General features: G+C 40.2%; 1 protein-coding gene across 3 annotated transcripts in view; it reads right to left on the reverse strand.

Moving 5' to 3' along the window:
* CTNNA3 (catenin alpha 3) overlaps positions 1 to 21,911 on the reverse strand; it is a 967,088-nt gene that overhangs the window by 273,271 nt on the left and 671,906 nt on the right. For all 3 annotated transcript variants that reach the window (XM_045025624.1, XM_045025625.1, XM_045025626.1), the window contains one exon: positions 7,576 to 7,732. In XM_045025624.1, coding sequence (XP_044881559.1) covers positions 7,576 to 7,732 — 157 coding nt within the window. The remainder of the gene's footprint in view (positions 1 to 7,575; positions 7,733 to 21,911) is intronic.

Here is a 21,911-nt window from a genome sequence, read left to right on the forward strand (position 1 = left end):
TACACAAACATCCCACACACAGATGGAAAACAAGCTGTCAGGAACAGTATCCCTGATGATGCCACAGCACAACTGGTTGCTGAGCTCTGTGCCTTTATCCACACACACAACTATTTCAAATTTGATGACAATATATATCTCCAGATCAGTGGCACCGCTATGGGCACCTGCATGGCCCCACAATATGCCAATATTTTTATGGCCGACCTGGAACAACGCTTCCTCAGCTCCCGTCCACTCATGCCCCTTCTCTACCTACGCTACATTGATGACATCTTCATCATCTGGATCCATGGGAAGGAGACTCTGGAAAAATTCCACCAAGATTTCAATAGCTTCCACCCCACCATCAACCTCAGCCTGGACCAATCTACACGGGAGGTCCACTTTCTAGACACCACAGTGCAAATAATTGATGGTCACATTAACACCACCCTATACCGAAAACCTACCGACCGCTATGCCTACCTTCATGCCTCCAGCTTCCATCCCGGGCACACCACAAGATCCGGGTACAACCACATCTGCTCTAACCCCTCAGACAGAGACCAACACCTAAATCTCCACCAAGCATTCTCAAAACTACAGTACCCGCACGAGGAAATAAGGAAACAGATCAACAGAGGCTGACTTGTACCCAGAAGCCTCCTACTGCAAGACAAACCCAAGAAAGAAACCAGCAGGACTCCACTGGACAGCACATACAGTCCCCAGCTAAAACCTCTCCAACACATCATCAGGGATCTACAACCCATCCTGGACAATGATCCCACACTTTCACAGGCCTTGGGTGGCAGGCCAGTCCTCGCCCACAGACAACCTGCCAACCTGAAGCATATTCTCACCAGTAACTGCACACCGCACCATAGTAACTCTAGCTCAGGAACCAATCCATGCAACAAACCTCGATGCCAACTCTGCCCACATATCTACACCAGCAACACCATCACAGGACCTAACCAGATCAGCCACACCATCACCAGTTCATTCACCTGCACGTCCACCAATGTAATATACGCCATCATATGCCAGCAATGCCCCTCTGCTATGTACATCGGCCAAACTGGACAGTCTCTAAGGAAAAGGATAAATGGACACAAATCAGATATTAGGAATGGCAATATACAAAAACCTGTAGGAGACACTTCAACCTCCCTGGCCACACAATAGCAGATCTTAAGGTGGCCATCCTGCAGCAAAAAAACTTCAGGACCAGACTTCAAAGAGAAACTGCTGAGCTTCAGTTCATCTGCAAATTTGACACCATCAGCTCAGGATTAAACAAAGACTGTGAATGGCTTGCCAACTACAGAACCAGTTTCTCCTCCCTTGGTTTTCACACCTCTACTGCTAGAACAGGGCCTCATCCTCCCTGATTGAACTAACCTCGTTATATCTAGCTTGCTTCTTGCTTGCATATATATACCTGCCCCTGGAAATTTCCACTACTTGCATCCGAAGAAGTGGGTATTCACCCACAAAAGCTCATGCTGCAAAACGTCTGTTAGTCTATAAGGTGCCACAGGATTCTTTGCTGCTTTTACAGATCCAGACTAACACGGCTACCCCTCTGATACTTGACATATTTTATCATACACTGTATAAGCTTTTAAAGTGTGTATTAATGTTTCAGTTTAAATTCAGATTTCCAAACAGTCACTAAATTGGTATGTAACTAGCTCACAAAACTTGGGGGGGTGTTGGGAAAATTCGGGGGGGGTGGGTGTACACCCCCCCTGGGGGGGGGTGTAGGGAAATCACTGTGCAGTACCCTACTTTGACCAAGTATAACTAGGTATTTACATTGAAGCATATTTCCTCATGTTCCAAAAGCCTCAGAGTCAGACTTACAAAGGTATATAGGTGTCTAACAATTACAGACAGGTGCTTAGTGGGATTTTAAAAAGTGCCTAAGTTAGGTTCCTCACTCCCGTTGAAAAGTCCACCCCCTACAAAAGAGCTGTATAAATCATTTTTCACATACAGTAAAACTGATAATTTTTGGTTTTTCACCAGATTTATTAATTACAAAAATAAGAAACACCTTTGTGAAGATTTTACAAAAGTCAGAAGAAAATGTAATTTAATGAAACTTTTGCAAATTATGGTGATTTTGTAAAGTCAAACAAAATTTCACACTATAATTTTGCAAAAATGTGTAATATTTCATTAATCCATTCATCAACAAATCCCACAAATTTTACCCAGTTTTTATTTGACGATAATAGGTTAATAATAATTCAGTGGTCAAATGCAGATTGTAAATTTTTTGCTCCATGTCTGTAAAGAAGTATAAACACTGTTGCAAGAGCACAGAAGAGTATGTGACCCTCACAGCTTAAAACCGCAATGTCCTCTCATATATTTCTAAGTCAATTTATTGTGGATTCTGGTATATAAGCTTTCTTGCATTAGTAAAGCAATATTATTATTTCTTAAGCTCTATCCAGCTCTAAATCCCCTCTGCACCTGTTAGCCTAGGAAGCCTGCTACAATGCAAACCAAACAGGCTATTCCACAAGGAAAGTCCTCCTTCCTTGCAGCAAAGTCACAGTGTGCTAGCACATTCTATGACCTCTTGACACAGATGCTATGGGGAAACAAGTTCTTCCCCTGTCAGACAGGAAGTGGTAATAAATTTTAAAAGATCACATGCCCTGAAAACATATCCCTAGTTAAATTCTGAGTGAATTTAAGCCAAGAAGAAGAAGGGAGGAACATGGGTTAAATATTTCCTCTCTGACTGCAAAACAACAGGAGGGCGGTAGGAGCACGAAAGTCTCAGTAGTTTTGTACAGGAGATGTCATACACCTTTTACAGCCATCCTACAGCTATAGTGATCAGTAGGAGACATCCTTTCACCCAACACAAAGTTACTGTTTTTTAAAAGAAACAAACAAGCAGCTCAATAATTTCTGCTATCCTTCCACCTTTGATGAAACCACATAGTAGTTTATATACCTGTAGATTGAGGAACACTATTGCAGATATTTATAAACTACCTGCATCTCAATTTAGGTTTCAACTTAATTTCATGCACCAATGTGGTGCATGCACATTCTGGAATGCTATATATCAATTTGTGTAGATAAAGCCCTAGAGGGCCAGTGCCAGCTGTGGGTATGTGTAGTGAGCTACTTTAATGGGTGATGCATTCTTGGGCAGGATTTAGACATAATTTTTAAAGAAAGAAAAAAAAAAGAAAGAGAGAAAGAACACATGTACTGGAATCCCAGGCCTTCATCCTCAGGTCTGACTTCCCTGATTCCCATGGCAACAAGAGGCTAGTTTTGGACCCCCATGTAGCTGGTTCTACACAATGCAAGGATTTTTCTACAGAGAGAATCACCAGCTGACCAAGTATGCTAGTTTTCCAATCCCTTTGTGTTGATGAAGGAGCACAATGGAGCCAGAATGTGGCCAGAGATCTGGCTCCATGCTCCTGCACAAACTTGGGACTGCTTACCATTGGCTAGCTCTAGCTACTGCACAAGGTGATGAGCCATTTAAATGACTGCTCCTTAACTCAGGAACTACACTTACTTAGATCCAGCACCAGTGGAAATTCTAGCAGACCCCATTTTCTTTTTCCTGTGGTGTCTGTTCATTTCTACTGGAGGACAAGTAGCCCCAGGAATGAAGAGGTTCATAGTCTAGTTTTGTGGTCTGAAGTGGTTTTAAATGAACTAACTATAAATAATATTCTTCTATAAGGGGAAAATCCAGCCCACATAACTTCCTAGTACTGGGGCTGTTTTAGTTCTGCTGCATAAGTATGCGTGAGCTGTTCAGGAGTATGGACATGGAGCTGAGCTCTCCAGGAGCCTGTGTAGGAGTACACAAGTGGTGGGTGAAGGCAGGGTACAGGAGGGCAAGGAAACGTGAGAACAGAGCAAGTTAAACCACTGCTAAATGGATCCTCTGGTCTCTCCAACTCTACCCTTTTTCAGGGTCACGTTAGAGGGTATTCCGCCTTTGGGTTACAATAACCTCTATGAAGAACTTTGGCAGCTGCATCACAGGGTTGAGGGTTTAGGGAGAAGGAACTTATCTTTGCATGTCTCCAGCTATTTGGACTCTGTGTTGGACTAATGATCTGATCCTAAAAGCTGGAAACTGTACTATTCCTCAGCATCTTTTTACATTCCTAATATATTATCACAGTAAATTGCAATGGTGATTAAGCATCTTACACAATTTAGGATACTGTATTTTTAGGCCCCAGTTCACAAAGAAAGATTTAGGAGGTTAGGTGCTTTGCTTCCATTAAATTTTCCATTTAAGTCAGTGAGCAGAATTTATATGCACTTTATTACAGAAACATAAAATGCACATATCAGCATGAAGATTTGCTTGCAGATATCAAAGTCTAGAATGTATTTCATTTTTTGCTGCAGAATATATCCAATTATTTAGAAATATTTAAAGTGTCATGGGTTTTCATTTCTCACAGTTATTTTCCAAGAACTTGTGGGAACTCTGAAAATACAGTTTCACTAAACTGTTTTTTTCTTAGATCGCATAAACTCTGATATACTGTATCCTGGGGAATTCATATTTCACATTGCATATAGATAGGACATAAGATAACAGGCATTACTACTACAGAAGGATCCAGCCTTTTCAGTGAAGTAAATGCATTTGCTGTGTATGAAGCTTGAAAGTGAATATGCTGTACAGTACAGTCACACCTGGCTGTGCTGTGCTGTGCGGTGCTGGAGTTTCCCTTAATGAAATCTTTCAGATACATCGATTTATCAGCTAGATATGTAATACGTGCTGTATGATGAGGGATTATATAACATACAAATACACACACACACTTAATAAAATGGTTTTATGAACAGATAAGGATTAACTAACTAGCTACTTCTTTGTGGAACAACCAACTTGGAATAATCAGCTGCAGAATGGACTTTATACTATGTAAAATACAGTAACTGTACACACATTATATGTGCAGAAAGTGATGTGATCACATCACCCAGGAAAAGCAAGGCTGGGATTAAATATCCCATTTAAGGAAATGGTGAAAAAACAATAGCAGAAAGAATCAGAGCTCAGGGAAGGAATTAAGCTCAACAGCCCTAATTCAGCAGGGCATTTAAGCATATGCTTAAATCCATCCCTATTCCAGGAAACACTTAAGCACATGCTTAAAGTTAAGCCTGTGCTGAAATTCCATTACATTCATAGAACTTAAACGTCTTCTTAAATTTAGGGATGTGTTTAAATACTATCATGAATGGTGATGGGTTGTTGAGTCTAGGCATATGTAAGAGTTAATCTTCTAGGTAGTCTCAAGTACAGCTGTTGTAGGAACCCAGTATATCAATTTTTCCCTAGCTGCTGTGGATTTACCAGTATATCATTTTTCTTACCTTGGGGCCAGTCCATAACTTTCATTTTGTATAGAATAATACACACAAATGTTGTTTTAAAAAAGGTGAAATGTTAGATAATGTTATTTTTACTGCCTGAAATACACTGTGGAAGATCAACTAATGCATCCCAAATTTAAAAAAAAACTTCTGAACTCTAGTACAATATCTTTTCTGATAGGATAGATACAACATATCTTTTAATAAAAACATTATTCAAACAGAATACTGTCAAGGCATATGAAACTTCATGTTACAGACAACAACTTTAAGACAATTCATATTTTATCCTTTTTCTAAATTAAACTCTGTAATGCCACTTGATGAGCCACTATGTGCCAACAGAGCGCTATATTGATTAAAAAATTAGTTAATAATTAAAATCATGTATTTGTAAAGTAGACATGTCATAGGATTTTTGAAATAGGGCTATATCCACAATTTTCTTCCATGGCAGAATATAAATACAATATGAACAGATACTGCTGGTGGTGGTGGTTTCATGGTAAAGATTACGAAAGCTGGAGATAGAGCACCATTCCTGAACTTCCCTAGTACAAACTTACTATTGCTTGGTGGGGAGATGCCCTTGGTGACGTCCTTCAAAAATACCCTATCCCTGAAGAGAAGCAACACAGGTAAAAATTCCTTCAATAAAATTATTTTGCCAGGAGAGTGGGGAACTTTCTGTCTCCAAGCACAAAATTAGGTCGACTCTATTAATGTCCAAGAAGAGTGCTGTTTACTCAAGAGGATTCTACTTCCAGCAGGTTCCAATTTCCATAGGCAATGTGTTGTTCCCAAAGGGATTAGGAACCTTTGTAAGGCAGTGATTATCCAAGTTAACTCCCTTTATAACAGAATGGATCTACCCATTCAATAAATAACAATGGTTTCAAGCTACTGTAATTCCATTGACATCAGTGAAACTCCTCCTGCTTTACACTGCTGCACAATCCAAATTGGTCCCAATGAATGGCATGGGGAACAATGGCTGTACTCACCAAGATAGTTTTAGGGTTGGCACAATGTACACTAACAGTAAGAAAATAGTTAAATTTTGCTCAGACATATTGGGTCAAATTATGCCTTTATGCGCTAGCAACTCTGTTGACTTAAATAGAGCTGCATAGGTGTCAGAGATGGAAGAATATGGCCCATAATATGTCAGAAATGAGATAACTAGTTTGTATCCTTTGTTTAGATGCTGAATACTCTTATTAATGCAATACATACAGTTTATTAATATTTAATATATCTTTAGTGAATACTATTTTAAAGTACATTTTTCATGACCAGATATTTATATATCCTGGCGATACAAAATGGAAATGTGGAACTAGTACAGTACCTCTGGTCATTTAGGAAGCATTTGCAATGTATCTTAGCATGAATGTGAAGCTTTAAAAGAGTGAAAAAGCTATACAAACAGGAAAAACTCTGGGGAAGCATATTATTTTATTAACTGTTTTCTTTGTATTTGTTTCTTTGACCAAATAGGTCTGCAGCCTAATTTATACATTTTGATAAGGGAACTCAAATTTGCGAGCCCAATTCATTTTATTTCACACTTTGTGTAGTCATTTACATCAGTACAAATAAAGTCAAAACAATTCCACTCCGATCAGGCAGCTTTGCACTGACCTTGTTCTGGTATGCATGATTACACAAGGTGCCCGGCAATGGTGAATCAGACCCACCAGTATCACAAGGCAAAAATCAAACCTGGCTAAACACCCATGGGAGAATTCTCTTTGCAAATCTAATCTCCCACTGGTTTCCTGTTGGATTCTAGGGAAGTGAGAATTTTTTCCTTCTTTTTAGATCCAAAGGGATTGGATCTGGACTCACCAGGGATTGATGGAGGAAAGGGAGGGTGGAGGGATCATGAGTAATTCTTCCTTGTTTTAAGATCCAAGGGGTTTGGATCAGTGTTCACCAGGGAATTGGTGGAGAAGTCTCTCAAGGCTACCCAGGGAGGGAAAGGTTTTTTGGGGGAAGAGAGAGTTTCCCAAATGTCTCAAACTATTTGGGTGGTGGCAGCCAGACCAGATCTAAGCTGGTAATTCAGTTTAGGGGTTCACATGCAGGTCCCCACATCTGTACTCTAAAGTCCAGAGTGGGGGTGAAACCTATGACAGTGAAGAACAGAGAAGTTAAAATAAAAAAATCTGATTCTGAAAATTAACATACCTGATACAGCAAGAAAATCGTCAATGCTTGTAATGTCATCCACAGCTTCAGTAAGAACATGTATGTGATTCTCCCATGTGCTCTTATATATTTCCATGCTGTTTTTTACCACCTGGCTTTTTGGTCTGGCAGCAAGAGCTAAAGCTGCATTAATAACCTGCAGAAAATAAAATTATATTCTTGATTTCATCTGAAATAACTAAAATGCATAACCGATAAGGCGGTATTTCTGTTTTCTGAGCATTAAAGATATTCATCCTTTCCTTACATTCAAAGGAGGAATACTTGTCAAATATTGTACATGTTAACCTTCCTATTAACTGAATTAGAGTTCAGTTGCAATTTTAATTGAATAGGACTACAAAATATACTTTAATTGGAGAATTCATAACATAAGCAATTCTGTTTAGTAATATGCAATCTATTTTTGTCAGTATAAGATAGTTTCAAAATATTTTGATGTACAATCCCACTTTATTAGGTACAAATAAGCTTTTACTACATAATACAGAATCAGAAAGATGTATAAGGTCACTACAGTTTGGGGTTTATAAACTCTTAAGAGTAGCACCTATCATATTGTAAATTACCTTCACTGAAGTTTTCAAGGCTTAAACATGGTATAGGGAGGTGTATATCAGCACAAGATATCATATTATCCCTGCTATGTATTCATCAAATGAAGAAAAAAAAATCAGAGCACCAAACAAAAGACACTTGAAGAATTAAACAACAAAATAAAGAATCATATTCTACATCTCAGTGTAATATGCTGGCAAAGTAGATTATGAGAAAAACATACAAATTGGAAAGAATTCGCAACTCTGCTCCATTGTCATCAAGTGGTTATAGCTGAGCAGTTCCTGGTTCTAAATTCAGCTGAAATGCCTTCTCATTGCATGATCTTAAGGAAGTCTCTTGACCTTATGCTGGAGTGTACCCAGGGGAGTAATAAAATAAACTTGCACTAAAGCTGATAGACTCCTTCCCTGTTTTAAGTGTTTTAAAATATTTCTTCCCTAGACACAAAGAACATATAAAATTGAAATAAAAAATACATACTAAATGTATAATATCATCAACTTTTGCAGGAGGAGGGGAAAAAACACAGAATCCTGAACTTAGTTCCTGGCGGACAAAAAGTTTCTCATTTCACATGTACATGAATTTCAGATGAAGGAGTGTAGAAGAGTGTCCCACCAGCCAGCATGTCCTGACATGGCTGGGTGAGGCATAGTAGGCTTTCCTCATCTAGCAGCCCTGCAATGGTTTGCTTCTTGTTGTGTCTCAGCCCTCCAACCATGTCAATTAAAGGCTATGTCTGTTGTGAGCTACGCATGTGGTTCCTAGCTTGCACAGAAACAGTTGTGTTAGCTTTCATCTGATCTGAAAATTGTAATGTAGCCATGGTCACACAGGCAATGGTGGCAGGGACTAGCTTCCTCAAATACCTATGGGGTCCAGGCATGTTTGTATTCATGGCAGCTAGCCTGTGCCACCACTCACCATTGCCTGTGCTACCACAGCTGCACTACTGTTTTTAGCATGCTAGCCATGCCTCCCAACATGTCAAATGGCTAAAGCAGAACATTCCCCACAGGGCTCCCCACTGCCCCCTCCCAACCAGCTCCCCCACATGGATGTTCACCACAGGTCTCCCTCCTCCATGGCTCTCCTCAGTTCTCCTTCCACCTGACTCCTATCAGGCCCTTCCATGAGAACACAAACTCCCAACCTCTTCTGTCCTAGGTCTCCCCCTTCCCAGATCAGCTTTCTCTCTTTTATACAGTATCCTGATCCATTCACAGCTGTATCCAATAACTTCAATTAAGCTACTCAGTCAGGACCAGCTGGAAGATAGCTGCTTCATCACAGGCAAAGCAGAGCCTGACTTCCCTTGATGGGCCAGGCAGCATATGACAAGGAATACATTGGTAAGGAATAAAATAGCAAAATATACTATAATAGATGAACTATGAATAAGTTTATTACTAATATATATGACCTACTGTACTAACCTACAGTATGCCACTGCTACATTGTACATTAGGGAGGCAATCTTAAATAATACCCAATACATGAATGAATATGTTAAAAGACCTGTTTCATTGTACATAAAGGAAAAGCAATCAAGAGGTCTCCATGCTATTCAAATTACTACTGAACCATTCTGTAGATTTCCAATAAAAATCTCCCTACCTTGACTTTTTACTAGTGTAAATCAAATTCTACCAAAAATTGCTGAATATAAAAAAGGGACTGTTATTAATGCAAATTCACCCTCACCCTTTGGTTTTTGGCTTACTAATTCCACAATTATATTATCTGTTTACATTATATTTCAAGCTCGTTGACACAGGGACTTTTGCCTTTCTATATATCAGTGTAGCACCATCAACAGCTAACAAGCAATAAGTGTTTATTAAACTTTTCAAATTTAGAGAAACATAGTTATATAATTTTTAAAAGGGCAATTGATTTAATTCTGATGAAATGTAAGAACAATGTACTAAGGGAAAGAATGCCAAAAAACTGAGCACTTACAGTACAAAAGTCTTCAGATCTGAATGTTTTTATTTAAAAGCATCATGTCCTGTGTTTTCAACAAAAAAAATATCTGCCAATAATGAATTGCTTGATTAACAATTAAGATGACATGGACTCTTCACAGAAAAAAAAATACTTTACTGAAGCTAAAGCTCGTGATTTTATTATTAAGCAGCCCTTGAAATAATTACAAAAAATGTAGTTTCCTTGCATGTAGTGCTGTAAAGGTACAGATTAGTCATTCAGAGTGTAAAGAAAACTCTTGATTTCATGAAACTTCCTTTAAACAAAAACATTGACTTTAGAAATGATAGGTTTTTGTCACAGGCATCTCTGATGCCAAACAAGGACTGCCCAAGCCATATTTATTATATTCTAAATATTAGGTGTGGGTCACATTCTCAAAAATCTGGGTTCATGACCACCTTGCCCTTCTCATATGCCTAAATGAGAGGGGAGGCACCTTGCAAGATCTCAGCATATTTAGGAGGAGAGCTTCTCAGTATTGAAAATGTGAAGTACCACTTTTTTAGCACTAGCTAACTCCTAGACAGTGCTAGAGGCGAAAGTGAGTTAGCTAGCTATAAAATTATCCACATTTAATATTTAGAATACACCTCTACCCCGATATAAGGCGACCCAATATAACACGAATTCGGATATAATGTGGTAAAGCAGCGCTCCGGGGGGGCAGGGCTGCGCACTCTGGTGGATCAAAGCAAGTTTGATATAATGCGGTTTCACCTATAACGCGGTAAGATTTTTTGGCTCCCAAGGACAGTGTTATATCAGGGTAGAGGTGTATAATAATGTCACAGAAATAACATTGGTAACTTAGATTAAAGGTTGCTTTAATGTACCTTTTCATGTGATTGCAAACACTAAAAAAGTAGTAAATCACCAGTCACATTCACAGCCAACATAATGCCAATCGCCACACATAAAGACAAAAATAAAAAAGGAATCCTACAAAAAGTGGAAACAGACAAATTACTAAGGATAAGTACAAGCAGTTACGGACAAAATCAGAAGGACTAAGGCACAAAATGAGTTGCATCTAATTAGAGATAAAAAAGCAATAAAGAAGAGGTTCTGTAAATACATTAAGAACAAGAGAAAAGTTCACTACTTAGTGGGGAAGCAGAGCTAATTATGGACCAACACCAAGGCTAAAGTGTTTAATGCTTACTTTGCCTCAGTCTTCATTTAAAAAGTCAGTTGTGACTAGCTGCTTACACAATTTATATTAACAAGGTGGAAGGAATACAAGACATAATGGGGAAAGAACAAGTTAAAGAATATTTAGATAATTTATATGTATTCAAGGAGCAAGAGCCTGATGAAATTCAACCTAGAGTACTTAAAAGAATTAGTTGAAGATATCTCAGATTATCTTCAAGAAATCATGGTGGAGAGGGAAGGTCTGAGAAGACTGAGGAAGGACAAACATAGTACCTATCTTTAAAAAGAGGAACAAAGGGGACCTGGGCAATTATAGACCAGTCAGCCTCACTCTGATACCTGGACAAATACTGGAACAAATTATTAATCAATCTGTAAGCACCTAAAGTATAACAGGGTGATACACAATAGCCACCATAGATTTTTCAAGAAAAATCATGCCAAACTAACCTAATTTTCTTTTTTCACAGGGTTACTGAACTGAATGGGGGAAGCAGTAGACATGATATATCTTGCTCTTAATAAGTCTTTTGATACAGTCCACATGCCATTCTCATAAGCAAGCTAGGGAAATGTGGTCTAATTTTAATTACTGTTATGTGGACACAAAACTGGTTGAAAGACCGTACTCAAGGAGTAGTAACCAATGGTTCAATGTCAAACTAGGACATGTCTAGAAAGGTCCCATAGGGGTCTGTCCTGTGTCCAGTACTATTCAAAATATTTTTATTAATGGCCTGCATTATGGAGTGGAAAGTATGCTTATAAAATCTGCAGATTACACCAAACTGCAGATGACACCAAGATGAGCTTGCTAGCACTTTGGAGAAAAAGATTACAATTCAAAACAATCTTGACAAATTGGAGAACTAGTCTGAATGAAATCAACAAAATGAAATTCAATAAAGAGAAATGCAAAATATATTTAGGAACAAAAAAATCAAATACACAAATAAAAATGGGAAATAATTGGATATGCAGTAGTATTGCTGAAAAGGATCCGGGGGTTATAGTGGATCACAAACTGAATATGTGTCAACAATGTGATGCAGTTGCCAAAAATAAAAAAGGTGAATAAAAGTCTGGAGTGTATTAAAAGGTGTATTATATATCAGACCCGGGAGGAACTTGTCCTGTTTACTCAGCACTGAGACGGTCTCAGCTGAAATTGGGTGTCCAGTTCTGGGCACCATACTTTAAGAAAGATATGGACAAATTGGAGAGAGTCTGGAAGAGAGCAAAAAAATGATAAATGTTTAGAAAACCTGACCTTGATAAATGTTTAGAAAACCTGACCTATGATGAAAGGTTAAAAAACTGGGCATGGTTAGTCTTGAGAAAAGAATGCTGAGGGGGGATCTGATAACATCTTTAAATATGTTAAGAGCTGCTATAAAGAGAACTTTGATCAATTGTTCTCCATGTACACTAAAGGCAGGACAAGAATTAATCAACTTAATCAGCCGCAAGAGAGATTTAGGTTAAATATTAGGTTTTTTTTTTTAAACTATAAGGAAAATGAAGTACTCGAATAGGCTTCCAAAAGAGGTTATGGAAGCCCCATCATTCTAAGTTTTTAGGAACAAACACTTGTCAGGGATGGTCTTGCACTTGGCCCTGCCTCAGCATGGGGATGATGGACTATAACACTTCTCAAGATCCCTTCCAACCCAACATTTCTATGTTTCCATAAGCCCCCCACTATCACAACACTCAAGCACCCACTGTCATCCCTGCATACAGTTTTAATTTGCAACATCAGATTTTAGTTAATGTAGGGTTTCATTCTTTATTAGTATTTTGATATTCCATTGCTACTAAGTCTTCTTAAATGAGTCCACGGGTGCTCAGGCCACAAAACATTTAAATCTCCATTATGATGTACTGGCTCTAGTGAAGGCACTGCAGCACAGGCATTTTTTCCCCAAACAGTTAAGGTGGAACATTTATAGTTATTAGGATTCATTTTTATAAAGATAAGTGCTCAGCATTTCCATCAGTTATAGTATTACCTTTGGCACTAAACATGCTCTTTAAGTAAATACTTCATGGTAGGTATGACAGATAAAGAATAGCAAATTATCATAACACCAGCATTAACCACCTTCTATTTCGGAAGGAAAGTAAATATGTTCCCTTGCTTCTATCTTTCATAGACTCATAGACTTTAAGGTCAGAAGGGATCATTATGATCGTCTAGTCTGACCTCCTGCACAAATCAGGCCACAGAATCTCACTCACCCACGCCCGTAACAAACTCATAACTTATGTCTGAGCTACTGAAGTCCTCAAATCATGGTTTAAAGACTTCAAGGTACAGAGAATCCTCCAGCAAGTGACCCGTGCCCCATGCTGAAGGTGAAAAACCCCCAGGGCTCTGCCAATCTGCCCTGGAGGAAAATTCCTTCCCGACCCCAAATATAGCGATCAGCTAAACCCTGAGCATGTGGTCAAGACTCACCAGCCATAAACCCAGGAAAGAATTCTCTGTAGTAACTCAGATCCCACCCCATCTAACATCCCATCACAGACCATTGGGCATATTTACCGCTAATAATCAAAGATCAATTAATTGCCAAAATTAGGCTCATGCCATCCCCTCCATAAACTTATCAAGCTCAGTCTTGAAGCCAGATATGTCTTTTGCCCCCACTGCTCCCATTGGAAGGCTGTTCCAGAACTTCACTCCTCTGATGGTTAGAAACCTTCATCTAATTTCAAGTCTAAACTTCCTGATGGCCAATTTATATCCATTTGTTCCTGTGCCCACATTGGTACTGAGTTTAAATAATTCCTCTCTCCCCCTGGTATTTATCCCTTGATATATTTATAGAGAGCGATCATATATCCCCTCAGCCTTCTTTCGGTTAGGCTAAATAAGTCAAGCTTTTTGAGTCTCCTTTCATAAGACAGGTTTTGCATTCCTCGGATCATCCTAGTAGCCCTTCTCTGTACCTGTTCCAGTTTGAATTCATCCTTCTTAAACATGGGAGATCAGAACTGCACACAGTATTCCAGATGAGGTCTCACCAGTGCCTTGTATAACGGTACTAACACCTCCTTATCTCTACTGGAAATACCTCGCCTAATGCATCCCAAGACCGCATTAGCTTTTTTCACGGCCAAATCACATTGGCGGCTCATAGTCATCCTGTGATCAACCAATACTCTGAGGTCCTTCTCCTCCTCTGTTACTTCCAACTGATGCGTCCCTAGGTTATAACAAAAATTCTTGTTATTAATCCCTAAATGCATGACCTTGCACTTTTCACTATTAAATTTCATCCTATTACTATTATTCCACTTTACAAGGTCATACAGATCTTCCTGTATGATACCCCAGTTCTTCTCTGTATTGGCAATACCTCCCAGATTTGTGTCATCAGCAAACTTTATTAGCATACTCCTACTTTTTGTGCCAAGATCAGTAATAAAAAGATTAAATAAGATTGGCCCCAAAACCGATCCCTGAGGAACTCCACTAGTAATCTCCCTCCAGCATGACAGTTCACCTTTCAGTATGACCCATTGTAGTCTCCCCTTTAATCAGCTCCTTATCCACTTTTCAGTTTTCATATTGATCCCCATCTTTTCCAATTTAACTAATAATTCCCCATGTGGAACCATATCAAATGCCTAACTGAAATCAAGGTAAATTAGATCCACTGCATTTCTTTGTCTAAAAAATCTGTTGCCTTCTCAAAGAAGGAAATCAGGTTGGTTTGGCATGATCTACCTTTTGTCAAACTATGTTGTATTTTGTCCCAATTACCATTGATCTCAATGTCCTTAACTACTTTCTCCTTCAAAAATTTTTCAAAGACCTCGCATATTACAGATATCAAACTAAAAGGCCTGTAGTTACCCGGATCACTTTTTTTTCCTTTCTTAAAAATAGGGACTATGTTAGCAATTCTCCAGTCATACAGTACAACCCCTGCGTTTACAGATTCATTAAAAATTCTTGCTAATGGCCTTGCAATTTCCTGTGCCAGTTCCTTTAATATTCTTGGATGAAGATTATCTGGGCCCCCCAATTTAGTCCCATTAAGCTGTTCAAGTTTGGCTTCTACCTTGGATGTGGTAATATTTACCTCCATATCCTCATTCCCATTTGTCATCCTGCCATTATCCCTAAGCTCCTCATTAGCTTCATTAAAGATCGAGGCAAAGTATTTGTTTAGATATTGGGCTATGCCTAGATTATCCTTAACCTCCACTCCATTCTCAGTGTTTAGCAGTCCCACACTTCTTCTTTCTTTGTTTTCTTCTTATTTATATGGCTATAGAACCTTTTACTATTGGTTTTAATTCCCTTTGCAAGGTCCAAGTCTACATGGCTTTTGGCCTTTCTCACTTTATCCCTACATGTTCTGACTCAATAAGGTAGCTTTCCTTGCTGATCCCTCCCATCTTCCACTCCTTGTAGGCTTTCTGCTTTTTCTTAATCACCTCTCTGAGATGCTTGCTCATCCAGCTTGGTTTACAACTCTTGCCTATGATTTTTTCCCTCTTTCTTGGGATGCAGGTTTCTGATAGTTTCTGCAACTTTGACTTGAAGTAATTCCAGGCCTCCTCCACCTTTAGATACACAAGTTCTTCAGTCCAATGCACTTCCCTAACTAATTTCCTTAATTTTTTAAAGTTAGCCCTTTTGAAATAAAAAACTCTAGTCATGGATCTATATTTGTTTTTCCTTCCATTTAATTTAAACTGAATTAGCTCCTGATCGCTTGAACCAAGGTTGTACCCTACAACCATTTCTTCTATGAGGTCCTCACTACTCACCAAAACCAAATTTAAAATGGCATCCCCTCTTGTTGGTTCAGCAACTACTTGGTGAAGGAATCCAACAGCTTTCGCATCCAGGAAAATCTGAGCTCTTTTATTATTATTAGCACTTGTCCTCCACTCTATATCTTGGAAGTTAAAGTCTCCCATGATCACACAATTGCCATTAGTATTTACTTCATTAAAAACATTAAAGAGGTCTCTATCCATATCCAAATCAGATCTTGGTGGTCTATATCACACCCAAGCACTATCAAAAACAAACTCCAACTTGAAACTGCAGAACTGAAATTAATTTGCAAACTGGATACAATCAGATTAGGCCTGAATAAAGACTGGGAGTGGTTGGGTCATTACAAAATCTAAACTTAATTTCCCCAATACTAATTTCTCCCTACTGTTATTCACACCTTCTTGCCAACTGTCTGTAATGGGCCACTCTCTTACCACTTCAGAAGTTATTTTTCCTCCCTTGGTATCCTGCTGTTAATTAATTTATCTCGTTAGACTGACCTCACACTTAGTAAAGCAACCCCCATCCTTTCATGTATTTATACCTGCTCCTGTATTTTTCACTTCATGCATCTGATGACATAGGTTCTAGCCCACAAAAGCTTATGCCCAAATAAATTTGTTAGTCTCTAAGGTGCCACAAGACTCCTCATTGTTTTATCCCAGGAGAGGCTCTAGTAGCTTTCTTCCCCAATATGATTTTTGCCCAAACAGACTCGCTTATCCATTCCATCACTTATTTCTTTACAGTCTACCTCATCATTGATGTACAATGCTACTCCACTACCTTTGCCCTTGTTTCTGTCTTTCCTAAGCAGCACACATCCTTCAATACCTGTACTCCAGTCATGACTACTATTCCACCATGTTTCTGTTATCCCTATAATATCTGGTTTCACTTCCTGCACCAGTAGCTCTAGTTCCTCCATTTTGTTACCTAGGGTCCTCGCATTGGTGTACAAACATCTTAATTTTTGTTGTTTGGCTTCGCTCACATTCTTTACCCGATTAGGCACCGACATTCTACCACCAGTATCACCTATTAGACTGGTATCTACACTACCTTTCCTCCATATGTCCATTCTCCTACCCACAGCTGTATCCTTTCTTCGTTTTCTTCCCTCTCAATGTTAAAATCTGGCGTGGAGATTATCTGGACATCTCCCCCAAATTCCTAGTTTAAATCTTTATTATGATTAAAAGATTATTCTTCCTTAGGAGAAGCAGACTGATTGCCTGCTCTTGATGCCTAATGTTATGTATTTTCTAAGGCTTAAGACCTACTAAAAGTTCTCTTGGAGAATAAAGTCTCTTAGATGTAGCATTGGTACTCTGGCCCATATGACATTTTCAATTATTTTATTAGAACATCTCTCAGCATGTGTGTCAAAAGACTTGTTTACTAAGTATATATGTTTGGAGTTACTTCAGCAGTCAGAATAAAGCACAGTTATTTAAAAAAAACACCTTATTTTAAAGTTATGGATCATAATCTATAGCCTATGACTATGGCATGTGACTTAGAGGCAGACAGTTCTTTTATGTAGGTTATTTCCTAACAGGGACAGGGAAATGCCCACATTTGCCCCCATCCTCCCTCTTCCCTTGCAGTGGAATTGGAAAGGATTTCCACACACTAAACTTGTATATCTAAGGTTATTCAGCCTCTGACTTAGCCCATCTGGCTGCAGAGACCACCCATCTCTCTCTCTATGGAACCCCATATGTACCAAGGGAAAACCTGGTATATTAAAATGTATTTTAAAATCTTATAAACAATTGAACATTGTTTTCTGTTATGTACCCTCATTATGGGGTTGGAACAAGATTAATGTCACCGTCTATTATTTCATTTGTGCAGTCCATAATGATGGGTATCATTGCTTATATGATTCATCCTACTGAACCCTAAGCAAACATTTCATTAGTACATAATGCATTATGATAAGGATCAAAGACGTTCAGTAAAAATCCCAAGCAAGAAACTAAAAACAAGGAATAGTCCATATTATGAGCCATTTTATATAAAATCACTATAACATTGCCAAGAAACTATACAATTTGGACAACAAAAGGATAATATCAGTATAGCCAAAACAATGGGGGACTGGAAGAGAATTGAAAAGCGTGGAGGGGAGTAGCAAATGAAGAAAATTTGCCCAATCAGCCCCAGAGACAAATATATAAAACAAGCACAGCCTCTTCTACCTGAGAAGGGAGAAGAGCAGAAGATGGACAACGTCTGTGAGGGAGCTCATCATGCAGACCTAATTTATTTGGGAAGCACAGTGATATTAGAATAATGGGTACTAAAGAAAACCACAAGAGAATAAAGTAACATAATACACCAATAAATGTTCCTGTGTACAGTGGGAATGTTACCTTTGGCATTTGCCAATAAATACCAGCCCCTTACTAGCACTTGTTTATGTCTCACTTATTATAGGCAGGGCTAGTAGCACATGCTATTATTAAGGCTGCGAGTCTGTCATGGAGGTCACGGGCCGGGCAGCCCCTGGGCCAGCAGCAGCAGTTTGGGTGTGTGGGAGGAGGCTCAGGGCTAGGGAGAGGGGGTTGGGGAGTCTGAGGTCACTTACCTTGGGGTGAGGGGGCTCCCTAGCTCCCACTGGCATGGCCCCCCTGGAGCTCCTAGGCAGCAGAGGGGCAGGAGTCTCCATGCTGCACGCTGCCCACGCCCGCAGGCCCTGCCCCCGCAGGTCCCATTTTCTGAGGCAGCTGGCACTTGTGGCGGGAGCAGTGGAGCCCCTTCCTTGGCCTTTGCCTCCTCCGCCTAGGAGCTGTAGGGACATGGAGCCAGGTAGGAAGCCTCTACCAGCTCCACCAACTCCCTTACTTCCAGTACCAGCGGGGGTCCCAGGCCACTTCCCCCAGCACCCACAGCACCCCTGGATCACCTCTCCCCCCCAGCACCCATGGCCCCCCACCCAAGTTTTAGTCAGGGTGGGTATTTTTAGTAAATGTCATGGACAGGCTACAAGCCCATGAATTTTTGTTTACGGCCCGTGACCTGTCCATGACTTTTACTAAAAATACCCGCAACTAAAACGTAGCCTTAGCTATTATTAATGTTGCCCAACACTTCCATAATAAGACCCTGTTTTCAGTTGCTATTAAGGTTGACAAACTTTAATTTTTTGGGCTGCAATTTTCCATGCCAGAGGTCTGTCTCAGGATGATTTAGGAGGTGGTGGGGTGAAAATTTCAACCAAAATACATTCAGTTGTTTTTGAGGGCAGGGCTAGGGGAAATACATTTTGGTCACATTAAAAAATTGTGACCTTTTATTTAGTACTCCATGCTTTTGAGCAGGGACTTGAAATTTGGTAGTAGGATGGGCCTTCTGTCAGAGATATGCCTTTTGCCACCCTGTGGAAATCTACCCAAAAGTTCTAAGTCTCTGACAAATCACAGTTTGTACTTGCTCATAGAGACTTCAGATTTTAGCAGCTAAATTCCCCCCAAAAACTACAGGTTTAGGGGCTATGCATGATTTCCCCTGCAACTGGATTTCTGTGCTGCTGTGGGCTGGTCTAGGTCTAAGTATCTGAACTGAGAGCAGGGAAATTCTCTCTCCAGCGCTGTCAATGACCTGGCCTCAGGGAGTGTGGTGCAGAAAGCTGCATGATTCAAATGCACAGGGGACAAGAGTCAGAAATAAAGGAAGCAGGGGAAGTCAATTAGGATGAGCCTGGGGAACAATTAGAACAAGGTATCGGGGGGGGGGGCGGGAGGGAAACAGACTCATAGTTGTGGTGGTGTGGGAGATTAAGCTAGGAGACTCAGACTGGGAGCCAGGGAGGGAAATGGAAGGAAGGGGCTAGTAGGTTGGGGAAGCCTGAGACTGAAAGAGGAGTGAGAAGAAGAATGAGTAGGGGTGGAGAGAAGGGGAGGCAGAACTGGTGAGTAGCTGTGGTGCAGGAAAACTGGGACTAGTTGGGAAAATAGACTGGGAGAAGGAGCTGTGGAGGACATACTGAAATTAGACGATGAGCCAAGGGAAGGAGACCTGGAGGCAGTGGGGATGGGGAATGTGAACAAGGGGGTGACTGGAGGCCAGGGTGGGGGATGGATAGTTGTATGAGAAGCTGGGAGGGAACTGGGAACAACAGGCCAAGGAGCTGGGCAGTTGGAGGGAACTGAAAATGGCTGGGGAAGGTGACAAAGTGGCACCAGTGAGTGACAGACTGGAATGAGGAGATAGGAGACTGAGGCTGAGATGATTAGCCTGATGAGTGGAGACTGGCACTAGCTAGGTGAAGAGAATGGGACTGGGACAAAGAGCTAGGAGTGGGGAACAGCCAGGACTGGGACAGGGACAGGGTGGAGCAGACAGGCAGAAGTGGCTATGCTTGTGGGGAATGAGCAACAGAGCCTGTTTATGCTAGTTCGCACTCCTCTCCGATGGAATCCAAGATTTCTGAGTCTCTCCATCCCTCTGCTGTTACCAAATATTTGTGAAATCCACTGGCAAAGTGTCCCCTTGTGCTGGTCCATACAGACGATGACCACTGCTATTGCTATCAATTATTCCATTAGCTCAAGTGGCAGAGGTCAGTGTAGTGGCATTAAAGGCACCATTCTTGCTGCTAACCAATGTGGGTGTTATGATGCCACAAGATGCAATTTCTCAGGTTTTTTTTCCTTCAGATTATTCTTTTAATAATCTATGAAATTACATGCATAAATCTACATAAAAATATTAAAGTTGCAAAGCCAAGCACTCAAAAGTCATGCAGTGATGAAATTAAGGTTGCCTGTGTAAACTTAATTCAGCCCCCTTGTGTCTTTATGATTCAGTTGTTTAATTACATAGTATGGAGTCATAGAGTTTAAGGCTGCAAGGGACTACCAGATAATCCAGTCTGACCCCCTGCACATCACATGCCCCCAGCACCTCCACACTAACCCAACAACTGAAATTAGACCAAAGTATTACCTCACAGCACACTGGACTATCATGTGCCACAGGGAGAGAATAGGAGGGACTGACACACACCAATGCCCAAGTCCTCCCACAATGGTAGGGAAATAATTAAATAAAATATATCCAGATAATCTGCAAGGTCACTGCCCTCTCAACCACACAATGGTAATCAATTAGACCCTGGGCATGTGAGCAAGAACCAGCCAGCCAGGCACCTGAGAGAGAGAGAATTCTTAGTGCCACATCAGAGACCTGGCCCAACCCCACCTAAAGTCCCATCTCCAGACTTGGCCTTCCCTGATGCTTCAGAGGAAGGAGACAAAAAAAACCCCCAGAATTCATTGGAAGGAGGATGAAGATCCTTTCCTGATTCCTGGTGGTAGCCCCTGAAATCCTGAAGCATGAGCTTTTAAGAAAATAAGACATAAACCAGAAGTGAGCTCTAGAGCTGCTGAGTCCCACCCACTCTCATCATAAGCAACCCTGTCATACAATTGCACTCATAAATTTGTGCAGCTCTCTTAAAATTAATTAAATTGTTTGCCCCCACAACTTCTATTCGGAGGTTTTTCCAGAACCTCACTCTTCTGATGGTTAGAAATCATCTCCTAATTTCCAGCATGAATTTGTTCATTGCCAGTTTATATCCATTTGTTCTTGTACCAACATTGTCCTCTACCACCTTTCCTGGTGTTTATCCCTCCCGCCCTCAGCCTCAGCCTTCTTTTTGCTAGACTAAGCAAGCCAATCTCTTCCAGTCTCCTCTCATATGCACCCCATTCCCATGATCATCCTAGATGCTGTTCTCTGCACCTGTTCCAGTTTGAATTAATCTTTCTTGAACATGGATGACAAGAAT

Source organism: Mauremys mutica, chromosome 7, assembly GCF_020497125.1.
Source record: "Mauremys mutica isolate MM-2020 ecotype Southern chromosome 7, ASM2049712v1, whole genome shotgun sequence".
Lineage (NCBI taxonomy): Eukaryota > Metazoa > Chordata > Testudines > Geoemydidae > Mauremys > Mauremys mutica.